This window comes from Pristis pectinata, chromosome 1 (assembly GCF_009764475.1).
Source record: "Pristis pectinata isolate sPriPec2 chromosome 1, sPriPec2.1.pri, whole genome shotgun sequence".
Classification (NCBI taxonomy): Eukaryota; Metazoa; Chordata; class Chondrichthyes; order Rhinopristiformes; family Pristidae; genus Pristis; species Pristis pectinata.
Genome location: NC_067405.1, coordinates 54,222,341 through 54,238,265, shown reverse-complemented (window position 1 = coordinate 54,238,265; position 15,925 = coordinate 54,222,341). Strand labels below are relative to the sequence as shown.

The 15,925-nt window shown below is 37.8% G+C and overlaps 1 protein-coding gene across 1 annotated transcript in view; it reads right to left on the bottom strand.

Moving 5' to 3' along the window:
- The window catches only part of wdr75 (WD repeat domain 75), a 31,673-nt gene that overhangs the window by 9,123 nt on the left and 6,625 nt on the right, over nt 1-15,925 (bottom strand). Inside the window, exons 2-11 of the mRNA XM_052013789.1 lie at nt 15,402-15,531; nt 12,558-12,623; nt 12,384-12,471; nt 11,799-11,920; nt 10,674-10,744; nt 10,441-10,557; nt 8,963-9,051; nt 5,113-5,271; nt 2,646-2,705; nt 2,442-2,557 (exon numbers count right to left, since the gene is read on the bottom strand). Of these exons, the coding sequence (XP_051869749.1) occupies nt 2,442-2,557; nt 2,646-2,705; nt 5,113-5,271; nt 8,963-9,051; nt 10,441-10,557; nt 10,674-10,744; nt 11,799-11,920; nt 12,384-12,471; nt 12,558-12,623; nt 15,402-15,531 (1,018 nt within the window). The remainder of the gene's footprint in view (nt 1-2,441; nt 2,558-2,645; nt 2,706-5,112; nt 5,272-8,962; nt 9,052-10,440; nt 10,558-10,673; nt 10,745-11,798; nt 11,921-12,383; nt 12,472-12,557; nt 12,624-15,401; nt 15,532-15,925) is intronic.

The window sequence follows — 15,925 nt, the reverse complement described above, 5'->3', positions numbered from 1 at the left end:
GCAAACAGAACACAAAAATGATGGGATTAATATGGATTTGCTTCTGAGATCTAACATAACAAAGACAATGTTTTGAAATTGCTCAATCCAACAGAATGATTTGTATGCTGCAGAACAAATGTACTTAATATTAGAGGACACAAGCTATTTTATTAAACTCAATACCCATAAATACTCTTGCAAAAGTATAAACTTGCAAATTGCTGAGTTAGAAAGATCTAAAGCAGTGTTGAAATATAAACCAAAAATACAAACCCTTATGAATCATCAGAACCTCAAATTCAGATTACTGTATTGAGGTATTTAGGGATTCAGCTACTTTAAAAAAAAGCTTTTTTTTGCATGGATTCTGATTGGTGGCCCCAGTAGCATAATATATATATCAGCTTACTAATTGTTTAGAAATTACTGCCCACAAGCAAGCAAATTATATTTTCATTCAATACATGGGCACCCCTTATATTGTCTATAGGACAAATTGTTTGTGTTATTGGTAATATCTGACACCATCAACAGGGCTACAGACATTCTCATAAAAGCTTGGAAGCTTTGGTCTCCATTGTGCTTATGAATCTCAAATTGATGTATTCCTCTGTTTTGATGAGGGAAGGAAAATGAGGGGAAAAAAAAGGATTTCAAGGGACAAGCTGCTGTCCACTATGCTGGTGAAAATCCATGTTAAAATCATTGAGGTTTCAGGAGAAGATAAAGACTAGGGAGAACAGTAAAGCATAAAAGGTAAAGCGATAGTCAAAACGGGATGGAAAAACAGAGATAGGAATAAGATGAAAGACAAAGAAAGCAAGTTTAAAAAAATGTGACCCAGCGAGGGCGGGGACCGGGTCCCTGGCGAGTGGATGGGAAGGGTAGCATACATCACCTGGTGAGGCAGATACCAAACCATCGGGATTTGCAAATAGTGGACTAGCAGATTATCAGACTATTAGTGTACTTGAAACACAGATGTATTATTTTTGTGAAGCTAATAGAAGAGACTTGCAAATCATAAACTTGCCAGAAATTGTAGGATGGTTTACCCATTATTCACACCACGAGCAATCAACTTGCCTCTGCTTGGCGTGAAACTTTTGGGGTAACACTTCAAATTCAGCATTGCTTCTTCTCTGGTTTAAGCTTTCTGAAAGTTGTTTGAGTTAAGAAATACATGAAGAAAAAATAGTGGAAATTCTATTTGAATATTGTGTTTGTTAGCTTGTGGGTCCCCAGTGAAAAACAGAGGGCTCCGGGACCACCAACAGGTACAAATGACACAAATGAACCCAATATGGTATCTATGGCAAAAAATCAACTTTTCACAGGATAAGAGAGGAAAGAACAGAACTGCATCAACATGTTTACAATGCTGAAACCAGACAAGGGTGTTGCTTGGCAGCCTACAACACCACAGTGAAATTAAAATGATCAATCATTAAAATGTGAAAGGTGGTACACCAGGCCAACAGGTTTTAATTTAAAACTTGCTTCTTTTTTTTATTGATTTGGACCTTTGCACCAACTGCTTTTAGATTGCAATCTAAATACCAAATTATCTCTTCAAGATATTTTTGATGAACATTTAGCCTATCGGTATCATAAGACACAACCTGATTGCTTGCAGTATCTGTAGCATTTGAGAAAGAACCTATAAAAACAATTTTTGAACAATTCTATCATTGTATAAATCCTATTTTGCAATATATTTTTGTAACTTATAGAAATTTTTGTCTTTGTCTTGCACTGTACTGCTGCTGCAAAACAACAAATTTCATGACAGATGTCAGTGAAATAAACCTGATTCTGATCCAATGCTGCACAAATCCTACCAGTTTGCTTTATCAAAATTCTAGATGCAAGAAGTTCATTAGAAATTACTTGGACATCAAAGACTGAAGGTTATTCAATACCACCAAGCTATTTTATGATTTGAATCTAATCAAGGGCAATTTAATAAAACACATGAAAGTCAATCTTAAACTACTGTAAATTCCATAACCAAGTAACTGCTTCACAACCTTAAAGACTAACAAAAAAAAAATCACATTCAAGATTTAGCTAAACATGAACTGGACAAAATCATTGACCCCAACAGTATATGCAGAAATGATAAATACATCATACAATTTGTTTCGCAACACTTATGTACAAATCATGAATGTAACAAACACCATTATTTGACTTGAAAAGAATGATCTGAAATTCCTTAAAACCTAAAAAAAATATGCCACACAAAATTACCTTGAAATACAACAAATTGAATGCATATACCCTTTTATTAACGAGAGCAAACTTATCAACAGCAAGTTAGGAAACTAAACAATGGGAATATTTTTATGATAAATTTACATGTCCAAGACTGGCACCGTTACTGGAACCAATTTCACTTAACATTTGGCAACTTGCTTCTTAAAAACTGAAATTGGTAAATGATTGCATGGACTTACATTGTATAACTGCTTGTCAGTCTGAAGTGAAAAAAACTGCAAATGCCCTGGTTTTCCATTTAGAACTAAAGCTTTGCTCTTTGGATCAATCATCAAACCAGTCATAACCTCCTGACCTATGGAACAAGAATGCTAAAAATCAGCAATATAGATTTAATGAAATAACAGTAAAAACAAATCATCCAAATAAATATATATACATACCTTTAACCAAACCCTGAATTATAGCAGAAAGCTGCAGACTGCTTTTTATAATCACTATTTCTGAAAGAAAAATCATGTTGCAGCATTAAAATGTAGCTACAAAGCATACAAAGAACTGGGCAGACAGTTAGTATCAGAAGTAATACAGGAAGACTAGAAATCATATAAAATAACAAGAGCTCTAATTAGGCCTGAAGTACTGGTGCATAAATGCACAAAGTTAACAAGCCACATGAGAATATATGCACAACCGTTAACTGAGAACAAGTCCAGAAACACAAGGGGAGATGGGTGGGCATGGGGTAATTGGGTGAAATTGAATCCTTAATATTCTTCGGTATGAAGTATGGTGGAAAGAAGTGAGGGAAGATTTTCTTGATCAGTAGTCTCCTACCTATGAGGAAGCAGCCATGGCTGGACTTGGTCCTGGATATTGAAACAGGATCAAGTGGGAAATATCACAACCACAAATACGACCATAGCAATATAAAGTTAGGATTTACTACCATTGGGGAGTAGATACAGGGGTGTGTGCCTGAGTGTGGGCCACACGACCCACACTCAATGATTTAGAAGAGCTTCTTCCCCTCTGCCATCAGATTTTGGAACAGTCCATGAACACTACCTCATTATTCCTTTTTGTTTTGCACTATTTATTTTGTAATTTATGGTTATTTTAAATGTTTTTTCACTGTACTGCTGCTGCAAAACAACAAACCACACTAGAAGTCAGTGATAATAAATCTAATTCTGATAAGGACAAGAATCGATCTACAGTGAAAACGCTAACTTGCACGAATCTACTTTCAGCAAGCTGTGAAAGTTTCTGACCTGGGTAGCAATTTGTCCTTGGTCGCTACACTAATGTGCAAAAGTGATCATCTTTGCCTTGCTTCTAAAATTCAGTTCCAATGAAGTCAATTCACTACTATCTGTTTCATTTAGTGCACAACTGAAGGCAAATGTTAACTACAAAAACTGTCAGGCAGAAATGTAATTAAGAATGGTCAGCCTTTGACAAGGTGATGGCTCAAGTACAGTGTGGATATCTTCTCACAAGGGAAAAAAAGAGAGCCAGGAAACATTATACGATTAAAGGGATAGAGAACAGAATGAAAAAGGCAAAGAGTAGAAAATACTGAATATGAAAATTATACAGAAATGAATAAAAGGGAAGAGCAAACAAATAGTTCAAGATTAGATTGATGATCAAGTCAGAAAAAGGAATATTATACAAAGAGAAACCAAGTGACAGGAGAAAAGCAGAAGAGGCAGCTAAGTGCAAGACTCCACAAACCCCTTTCACTTGCTATTGTAGATAAAGGTGGAGAAGACGAGAGGAGATGGAGTAAGTAGGCAGTGAAAAGCTTTAAATTAGTTCAGGATTTATGAGGTGGGTTTCAAATTGGCATGGATTCAAAAATGTAGAGTTGGGACCTGAATTTTCTTAGAATCCCCTCCCCAAATGCAGTCACCTATTATTCACAACATTTTCCAGGCAGCATCTCTTCAAATTTGAAGGAAAACAGAGCAATCATTGATCGCAGTCAAGTGATCTATTTGACAACTGTGCTTCACTGAACAGCATCACAGGACAAAAACTGATCCATGACAGTGCTAAATAAATAAAGCAATTATTGGGCTTGGGAGTACAACAGCATTAATTTGCCAGTACTGTGGTGAAGATTTTATCTCGAGTAGGAAAAACAGTGACAGAATGCAAGCACGTGACATCTTGTTAAGAGAAGTTGGAAAACACTTGTTCATAAATTAGTGAGTGTGTATAATAGACTAAACGTTAGCAATATATAAATGACATACAACTAAGCAAAACCAAAAATACTGGTGAAAATCTTAAGTAAAAACAATGAATGCTAGAAATACTCCTCAGATCAGGCAGCATCTGTGGAGAGAAAAACAGGTTGATAGCCTTTCGTCAATTCTGAAAGGCCAGTAACCTGAAATATTAACTTTTTCTCCCCACCTATGGTGCCTGACCTCCTGTGTATTTTCAACACTTAGTTATTCCAGAAATCCAGCATCAACAATTTTCTCTTAAAAAATATCTGTCCAAAAGGCAAGTTAGTTGTAAAAGCAGAAAACAGCATGTTCAAGAGTAAGTCGCCTTGTTTTAAAACCTTGTACAAGATATTATAAATTAAATGGAGGGTTATGTTCAGTTTACAACTAAAATATATCTCAGGGTAAAAACAAATCACAGTTATGTGTTAAATGCACAAAAGTAAGATTGAGCAATAAAATATAGACAGAGTAACAGATAAATCTTAACCCAAATGAACAAATACAAATTTCATAAATCAAATGTTGCACGACTACTGTTTTAAAATCTAATAAACTGAAGAATTTTTAAAGTTTGTTAGTCAATGTTATAAATAATGGAAGAGCTTAATATAAACTTTCAATTTTATTTTAATGGAAACAGTCCCTATAAGTTATATGTTCTTACTATTATCACTGTGGGATGTGGAATGGAAGACACCATCGGGAGAGGTTGCAATATGCTCAATGGCATCACCAAGACGAGGCAGGAAGTCTTTCCTCGATTCAGATCCAAACCACCACCGAACTAATACAGCCTCTATTCCACCACTCAGCAAAACGGTACCTGCAAAACGTAAATGCAACAAGAAAACTGATTGTTGGAGAACAACTTGTTCAAGCCTTTTGCAAGTAACTACTATGTAAAGATCACATGGCAACAAAATATCCCAACAAATTGTAAACCAGGGAAAAAAAAGATCCAAACACGTCTCACATTTCCTGCAGCTTCCTCTTCTATTCTGTCTCTCAAAAATACGTAATTCAAAGTAAGTAGGTTGGATCCTAAGAATGTCATTGGGCTATGTTTACCCAAGGACCAACTGATCAACGGGAGCACCAACGGCATCTTCCGGTTCGCAGGTCAGCCCATTTCTGACTTCCACACGTGCATGCTGAAACAAAGAGCTTGGAGATGACCTGAAGGCCAGGTGACAGTGCATCTAACCTCCTGCCCTGCCACTGGATTCACAGCTGATGTGCCAATCTGAGGGACCAGGTGCACTATGATGCAATTCTACAGCTTTCCACCAGCCTTATGTGACCTGCGTGGTATGACTCTACTCCAATGGAGTCAATGTCTAATTAGAAATGCAAGCCCAGAGGATGGGTTTATTTTTCTTTATTATGCTTTTAATTTATAATATAGTATTAAGTACATTGCTTTTCAAACTTTTTTAAAAAGCTATTATTTAAATCTATTTGAATTACTTTTTAAATATCTCGAATTATAACCAACAAGTTATTAAAATGCCAGTTGTTCCAGGCTAGGGTCTGATCAATCTGCTTTGCAGTTTGGCTGTGCTACCCAGGCCTCCAGATTGAATGGTCCTGCAGAGCTTTCCAAGATGAGTGCACCCATCTGGAAAAACGTGCGGTGGTGGGGACGCAAGTGTGCAGTGGGGTAGCAGTTACTCGAAGCCTTCCTCACACATGAACTCAGTAACAATGTCCAACAGCAGCTCAGATGGCAGCACTCACACGATCCAGAAAGTTAATATTTGTATCTCTGCTCCTGATATAAGCAGAGAAATCTAGGCTAATTTTTCACTACACTTATGAGGTAAGGGTGGCATGGTGGTGTAGCCCATACAGCTGCTGCCTCACAGCACCAGAGACCCGTGTTCAATTCTGACTTCGGGCGCTGTGTCTATGGAGTTTGCACATTGTACCTGTGACCGCATAGGTTTCATTAGGGTGCTGCGCCCACATCCCAAAGATGTGCAGGTTGATAAGTAAATTGCCCTTAGTGTGTCGGTGAGTGATAGAAACGAGGAGGGGTAGAGTTGATGAGGATGAAGAATAAAAACAGGATTAACGTAGGATTAGTATAAATAGGTGATTAATGGTCAGCATGGACTTGGTGGGCCGAAGAGACTATTTCTGAGCTCTCTCTCTCTATGAATACTACATTGCTGGAAGTGCTGCCTTTTAATGAGATGCTCTAAATAGGTTCCCTCGAGTGAACATTAAAGGTCCTAAATAAGATGATGACGACGACGACATTTCTTATAAAATCCTGCTGCTGTTACAAGTTATATCCAATATGGTCCATGCTCAAATTGTGCTCATACAAAGTAATCTTATCTGTGTCCATATGTAATTTTTCATGGATAAGTGACATGCTAAGTTTCATGGAGGACCACCAGGACATTATCTTCTGCACCATCACTAACCTCATCACCTTGGGAGATCTCCCCCCCCACAGCTACCAACATGATAGTCCCGCAATCTAGGTCTGCCTGTTTCTATCTCCTCCCCAAAATCCACAAGAAGGACTGTCCCGGCAGACCTACTGTCTCTGCATGTTCTTGCCCCATGGAGCTCGTATCCTCCCACCTGGACACTATCCTGTCCCCCACCGATCCAATCCCTTCCCACCTATGTCCGTGACATATCAGACATTCTCTAACTCTTCCTTAGCTTTAAGTTCTCCAGCATGCAGAACCTCATCTTCATCATGGACCTCCATTCCCCATCATGATGGCTTCACTGACGACTGCTTCCTTCTTGACCAGTGACAGAACCAGTCCCCTTCCACTAACACTCTCCTCCGCCTGGCTGAACTTATCCTCACCCTTAACAACTTCACTTTCGATTCCTCTCACTTTCTACAGACCAAGAGCGTAGCTATGGGCACTCGCATGGGCCCCAGCTATGCATGCCTCTTCACTGGCTACGGTGAACAGTATCTGTTCCAAGCCTACTCCAGCCCCATTGCTCAACTCTTTCTCCGCTATATCGACGACTGCATTGGTGCCACCTGTTGTACCCATGCAGAACTCGACAGTTTCATAAATTGCGCCACTAATTTTCACCCAGCTCTCCAATTCACTTGGACTATCACTGACACCTCTCTCTCCTTCCTTGATCTTTCCATCTCCATCTCAGGAGATTCCTTATTCACTAACATCTTCTACAAACCCACTGTTGCCTCTATTATAGCTGCGCTCTGTCTGTAACCACGACCTACATCGCCCCGTTGCCAGTCACTTCAACTCCGCCTCCCACACTGTCACTGATATGACAGTCCTCGACCTCCTCCACTGCCAGGAGAATTCCAAGCACAAACTGGAGGAACAGCACCTCATTTTTCATCTTGGAACCTTGCAGCCTGTCAGCATGAATATTGAATTTTCCCACTTTAGGTAACCCCCACCTCCCCCCCACCCTCCATGATTCTTCTCTTCTTCCCTTTCCTAGCCTTTTTTTTCCTCTCTTCTTACCTTTTACCCATCTCCTGATGGATCTTTCCTCCCCCGCACCTGCCTATCACTATCTCTTAGCTGCATCTACCTATCACCACTTTGTGCCCACCCCACCTCCCCTCTTTTGTCCAGCTATCACTGCTCTGCTTTTCCCTCCTATATATTGGGCTTCCCCTTTTCCTATCTTCAGTCCTGAAGAAGGGTCCTGACCCGAAACGTTGACTGCCTGCTTTTCTCCACGGATACTGCCTGGCCTGCTGAGTTCCTCCAGCATCATCGTGTTTTTCATCTAGATTCCAGCATTTGCAGTCTTTCGTTTCTCTACTTTCTGCAGTTATTTTACTGCAGAAAAGTAGGTATATTTTAAATGGCAAGAGATTGGGTAGGCCAACATGCAGGTGCAGCAAGTGATTAGGAAGGGAAATGTTGACCTTTATTATGAGAGGATTTGAGTACAGGGAAAGATGTCTTGCTGAAAATGTAAAGGGCCTTGGTAGGGCTGTACCTAGTAACAATGAACAATTTTGGTCTCTTTACCTGAAAAGGGCATACGGTGTGCAGTGAAGACTCACTAGTCTGGTTCTGGGGACAGTGGGTTTGCCATATGAGGGGAGTATGAGTTGACTAGGTTTATATTCTCCAAAGACGTTTTCCCTGGCTGAGGATCTAGAACCAGGGCTCAGTCTCCAAATACAGGACAGGTATTTAGGACTGAGATAAGACATTTTTTCATGTATTTGGTGGTGAAGAAGACAGTGAAGGCTCAGACACAGTTTATTCAAAACAGATTAGGAGACCTAGGTATTCAATCATGCGATATGGGGATAGTGCAAGAAAATGGCATTTGGTAGATGATTATCTATGATCTTAATGAGTAGGTTCAAAGCACCACATGGCCTAGTTCTGTTCCTATTTCTTTTGTTCTTATGTACTTCATGTTTGTACTAAAGCAAACTTTTAAAACTTACCTTAAATATTAACAATGTGTTTTAAAATCTGTTTATACACCCCAGGAAATTCAGGCTCGAAAGCAAATTGTTTGTTTCCTACCTTCTGTTGAGAAGATCAAATCATTGACAGCATCGTGGTGCCAATGCAGTGAAGAATACGTATACTCTTTTTTGTCATTAAATTTCCACCTGTGAATTATAAATTGAGTCAAGCAAGTTCCAGAACCTAAAGAAGAGGAATCTAATTTTTCTCTCATTAAATGTGGGACATTGAACAATGACAATTAAAAAACATTTTGAAGCTGGAATAGCTCTGTTTGTGGTATGCATTGTAAAATAACATAATTACTTATATGATAAATACTTAGAAGTGCTTCATAATACAAAATGTCTGGCTGTTCATTGATTCATGTCTCTAGCACTGTGGCCCATTTGCTAATATGCAGTGCCGCTCTGAAGACAAGTGATACTATAGTAATAATATATATATATTAATTATAGAACACTGCAGGTTAGATTTATAGTCTGTATTGAATTATGTTTTCTCAGTTAAGGTTCTGGAAAAAATATGGAAAAGATTCTCTTTTTAATTGTTTATTCCATTTTTATGTTCAAAAGTATATGAAGATTTGGTAAATTGGTTTATTATTGTCACATGTACCGATGTACAGTGAAAAACCTGTCTTGCATACCGTTCATACAGATCAATTCATTACAACAGTGCACTGAGGTAGTACAAGGTAAAACAATAACAGAATGTAGAATAAAGTGTTGCAGTTACAGAGAAGGTGAAGTGTGGGTAGACAAAAAGGTGCAAGGTCATAACGAGGTAGATTGTGTCATTTTGATATTTGCATTTATTAGTCTCCTAGTACCAGTTATTTATTTAAAACTATAGAACATCCTTTTGTTACATTGATCATGTGTGATGAGTAAAACACTGATGGAGAAAATATTATACATAATGACTTTCTCAACAAATTATGCCTTTTGCAACCATGTACTCAACATTACAAAGAAAGAGGGTGTGAAACATTTGTGTGTTTGTCAGGTTTATAAATTGTAAAAAAAAAGGCAGGGCAGGAAGAGTTAATAATGAATGGCAATGGCCATTTTATAGCCAGAAGTATCTCTTTCAGGTAGTTCCCAAATTAAAGAAAGACCTAAGAGAGGAAAAGGTCAGTCACATTCATTACAACTCAATTTACAAAATTTAATTTCAATCCAATTTATCTTTGTTGATAGTTTCAAAGTGTAGTTTTTTTTGGGCTTACATGCAACTTCTCAAGCTCCTGGCTGATTAATGCCATTTGCCAATAAAATTCAGGCCAAAACCAGGATTGCAGGTGTCACAAATAATAAATGCTACTTTATCGCCTGTACTTTTGTTAATGCACATCGGGAAATGGAATAGAGAATTCCTCTGCAAGCTATGCATAACAATATCAAAAATACTTATTCTAATTTCAGTATGCACAAAGAAAGGCCTTATCAAATGGCAGAAACCAAAAGCAAATCAAATTGCAGGCTGCTTGTCAAAGATAAATGAATTCAATCCAAGTAATAACAACACCATACCAGAGACGGATTTTGCCATCTTGGTGACCTGTCGCTATACAATCTTCCTTTGGATGACAGGCTACACAGGTGAATGCATTAGAACTTCCTCTGCATTGTTTGGCACTCAAAGGAAACCTTAAAACAAAGCAGAATTATTATGCTGTTTACTCAACTGGAAACACTGTTTTCCAGGTTAGTTTGATGTGCTAAAAATAATATACTTGCACACCTATGAATGAATCAAGGATTACCTGAAGTGCTTTTTCTTCTTGAAGAAAAACACTTGGAGCTCAAGCCTTTTAACTGAAGCAACATAGTCACCCTGTTAAAACAAATGAAATTAAATCTTAATTAATAAAGAAGCAATATACAAAAAAAACTGCTTTTTTTTGGGATCTGGGCCTTACTGATAAAACAACAATTTACTGCCCATCCCTAATTGTCTCGAAGAAGGTAGTGGCAAATGTTTAGGGTGTCTATCAGGATGCCAGTCAAATGGGCTGCTTTGTCCTGGAGAGCATGATGATTTTTATTTGTGTTGTTAAGCTGTACTGACCCAGGGAAGTGGAGAGTATTCCATCACACTCCTGACTTGTGCCATACAGACAAGAGGCAAATCAGTTGCCACAGGGCACCCAGCATCTGACCTGCTCTTTTAGCCATGGTATTTATGCAGTTGCTTGCTCCAGATGAGTTTCTGTTTAATAATCACCCACAGGATATTGATCAGACTCTCCCTCATTGGAAAATTTTGCCTTGGACCTTTGTGGCACAACTGATACCCGCCACTTTTCAGCCCTTTTCTCAGTATGGTCTAGGTCATGCTGCACGCAGGCATGGACTGTACCATTCGCTAAGGAATTGTTAACGACGCGCAATCAGCAAACATTTGCATTCAGACCAGCTTAAACAAAATTCAACTTGCCAAAAAACAACCGAGTAAAATTTGCTGAGAACTGTATATTTCTACACCATTACAACTACCTCATTAAATACCCAAACCTTTACCAAAGGTACATGAACTGCCAATACTGCTTTTTCCCCATTTTGCAGCTCTTAGTAAACTGTCCAACCCCAACCTCATCTTGTAATTCACCCACAGTAAACTATAAACAGATAAAATGTTATTTTTGTATGTCACCTTGTTTAAGAAATTCTCCAGTGGAAAAAAGCAGCAACCGAAGTTATATTTTTCCACCTCCCACAAATAAAAATCAGACTACTGTACAATAACATGTAAACATCACTGTATAAAGATTACCATCAGAGTCAACACGAAGCACAAACTGCTTTCAATATTGGTAACTCTGATTTACTACTTTGACAATTACATAAAAAGAATCACTTTTTCAAGCTGGACAATCAAAGAGTTATACCTCTCTTCCAAAAGCTGTTGATTTTGGTGACTGACATACATCTTCCAAAATGACAGAAAAATCTTTTGCATCAACTTCTTGGGCAGTTGACTTGGGCAGATTGATGGACACCAACTGAAATACTATACAATACAGATTACAAATCAATCATTAAGTATACCACACAAAGTATCAAAGATTATAAACATTTCAGAATGATTTAAACAATTATATTAACATTTATTAAAATATTAAATATTTACTTGAAAACACCTGCAAATTAATTAATAATAATCAAAACAACTTAACTTCATTTTAGGTCTGAGGGGCTAGATGCAAATACATCCAGTTCAGCTTGAACACTTGCACTCTGTCCTCAGACTCAGTGCTGAGTCTGCCGGCATATGTCCCAACTTACAGCTCATTCCTGACTTCTGTATTGCAGTGCACAATCACTGGAGTCATGTTCAAATTGACCCAGTGGTTAACTTTATTGGGTTAGATTATCTTTACATGTATTTTTGTTTGTAACTGTATGCATAATACAATATTAGCAAGAAAAAACACTCTTACTTAAATAAGTTACAAATTTTGCTGCTCACTGACCTTTTACACTTGGAATAATAGCAAAGACGGTGTTCAGATCAACAGCAGGTGTGTATAAAGCAAGTAATTTAACATTCACTGAAAATGTCTGGACAGGAGAAAAAAAAGTTACTATGCTTGTTTTTAAATAAAATGATTCTTCATTCTATGATTCAGAAATGTTGCACCACTTACTTTTATTAAGATTCCATCAGTGAAGTCCCAAAGCTTGATGGTGCCATCTAATGATGCAGAGTATAGCTGTCAACAAATGACAAAATAATTAGTTACAAATTTAAAAGACAATCAATCTCTACAAAAGATTTATGTTTACTTGAACTTTTGATACAAATGTGATAGTCACTATTTAAGGTCTCATCAATAGCAGGAGAAAAGCCCTACTAGATCATCTTCTGGGAGGGAATTCTGCTTGGTTATGAATGCTGAGGTCATTTCCCTTTCTGCTAAAAAAAAGAGGAAAGAAAATACCACCGAGATCCATCTTGATCAAAGAACTAATGCCAAGCATTAGTTAATGGAAGCTTGATACACATAGTCTCTGACATATGAAGCAAAATATCCAAAATCCACATGAGAGGAGAAAGCAAAGCTTATGTGACATCTGTACTGTATTTGAAGAGTTATCCTGTTAAAAATGCAGTAATTGACAAAAAACTTCATATTTTTAAAACATGATTCCTTTAGAATCAGAGTGAATACTGCACAGGTGGGGGCAGCTCTCTGTCAGAGCAACTCTCCGGTTCCACTCACTGGTCCTTTCTCCATAGCCTTGCAAATTTTTATCCAACTCCTACTTGAAGGGCACAATGGAATATGTCTCCATTATATCTCCAGTTACTGCATTTTGGATTCCAACCACACACTGAGTAAAAGTTTTCCTAATATTGCTCTTCATTCTCTTCTCTTTGTTTTTAGATGTGTCTCTTAATCCTTGATCTTCCCATCTATCTTGCAACTCTAGTCCTTCATTCCAGGAACCATGCTCAAACTTTTTCTTGACCTTCTATAGTATCTTCACATCTTTTCTATAATGTGGTGTTCAGAACTGAACACAATATTCAAGTTGTGGTTTCATTAGTGTTTTATGAAGAGACAGCTTAACTTCCCTGTTTTTATACTATGCCTCTATTGATAAAGCCCAGAATCATGTGTACTTTATGAACTGCTTTCTTAATCTGCCCACAACATTCAATGATTTGTGCATACATAACCCATGTCTCTATGCTACTGCAATCCCTTTAGAATAGTATGCTTTATTCCATGCCTCTCCACATTCTTCCTACCAAAATGCACCACCTCACACTTTCCTACATCAAACTTCATACGCCACTCCACCCAGTGTATTTATGTCCTGCTGCAATCTACCATTATCCTCTTCAAAATTCCTCATTTGGCCTGTCAATTTTTAGTTCCAATTTACCTGGACCAGACCCACTTTGAACCCATTGAAACTGGTCTTCCTCCAATTAATTATTTGGACTTTGGATTCTCCTTTTCTCAAGCTAAGCTAGATCTCATCTCTCCTGAACATTCCCTGACCAAAACTTAATTACAGTGTCTCTCCTAGGAAAAAGAATATGTGATCTGTGGTCAGATGCTGGAGTACGAACAGACCTTGCACTCCCTTAAGTTTGCTCTGTCATTAAGATCATGTCTGATCCTCTGCTTTTGTCACTTACATGTCCCTTGGCTCTTTAGCTAGAGTTCAGTAGCCACTTTTAACTCCTTGAATATACACAGTCATTAAGAGGGGTGAAAACCTTTGGTGTTCTCTTGACGCCAAGAACTTGGACTTCGCTCAGTGAAGAAAATCACTCATTTTGGTCATAAATGATCAATCCCTTAACCTGAAAACGTGTCTCATAGTCCCAGAATTGCAGTCCAAGGAAATAATCTCTCAGCATCTAGCCTCTCAGAGCCTTGTTTGTCTCACTGAGATCACTTCTCATTCTTCCAACTCTAGTGAGCATAGGTCAGCCTTAAATCTCTTCTGACAAGAGAACACCTTCATTATGGGGCATGTTTCACTGTGTGAGGGGCATGTATATTGTTCATTAGATAAAAGACCATAACAGTATGCCAAGCGTGATCTAACCAATCTGTGTAAAAAGGCAGGAAGACTTTCATCATTTTGCGTTTCACTTTCTCGTTGCACGTGCACATTTACTTCCTCCATCATGAACCAGCACACGAAGGTCCCTCTGGCCATCAACACTTACTTGTTTATTACCATTTAAAAACCTTTACCTTTCTTCCTACAAAAATTATAATTCAATGCCTTTTGTGGTTGTAGTTTAAGCAAAAGGGTTTTGAGGGAATGTGTCTAAAAGAAATCAATCAGCTATTTCATTACAGAAATAATTTTCTGAAAGATCAAACAATCTAGTGATAACTCATACAAAATGCTGGAAGAACTCAGCAGGTCAGGCAGCATCTATGGAGGGAAATAAACAGTCGACGTTTCAGGTCAAGACCCTTCATCAGGACTGTTGACTGTTTATTTTCCTCCATAGATGCTGCCCGACCTGCTGAGTTCCTCCAGCATTTTGTGTGTGTTGCTCCAGATTCCAGCGTCTGCAGAATCTCGCAGCTTAGTGATAATTTATTCTGAGAAAAACCTTTTTTGATTACATCACCATCTTGATTACTCAGGTAGCATTGAGATACAATTTTCCATTTATCCCTTCTCTTCATATTAATTGACACCACAGTGACTATATCACGTGCAATGACAAATCTTGCCAGATAGGATCTGCCAATAGCTTTTCATTAGGTCATACGAGGAAAATAAATCTAGGCTCAAAATCCATCTTGTACCTTTGGTTGAGAAGATAATTTCCTAGGGTTAGAAGTGCCCATTGAACTCTGGCCAAATCTGGGCACCAGGTTAGGTACTGTTGAGCGAGCTCACCCAGTGCATATTGGCTGTAGCATTTCCTGTGTTGCATTTGTGACTACAGTTCATAAAGTACTATTTATGATGCTCTGTGTTGTAATGAATGGTTAAGACTTCCTTACCTGCAAATGGTTTTGCGGATTAAGCTGAATGCCTGTAACTAGATCCTTATGCCCTTGCAATTCATGTATACATTCCTCTGTGGCAGTGCTATATACTTTCACAAGGTCTCCTGAGGCACAAAACAAATATCTGCAAAACATTATATAAAAGTTAAAGTTTTTTTATTGAAAATTAGTAAAAGAAACCAACAGCAAAACAAGTTACATTTATTTCATCTGTTTTGTCTTTTTAATACACATAGACATAAAACTGTATATCACACCATTCCATGATTACAATTGCTAAACTTAAAAGGCAAAGGTACATTAATACAAAATGTCTGCAGTGACTGATGTAAAAATATTACAGAAGCAGAAAAAAACATTATACAGAAAGGAAAAACTCTCTTTTCAATCTTTTTATTAGTTTTCAAATTAATACAGATTAATATATAACATCAATGTTTGTACATGTAATACAAAGAAATCAGGAGAACAATCATGGCCTAGATAATCATAAAGAACAATATAATATAAAAAAATCG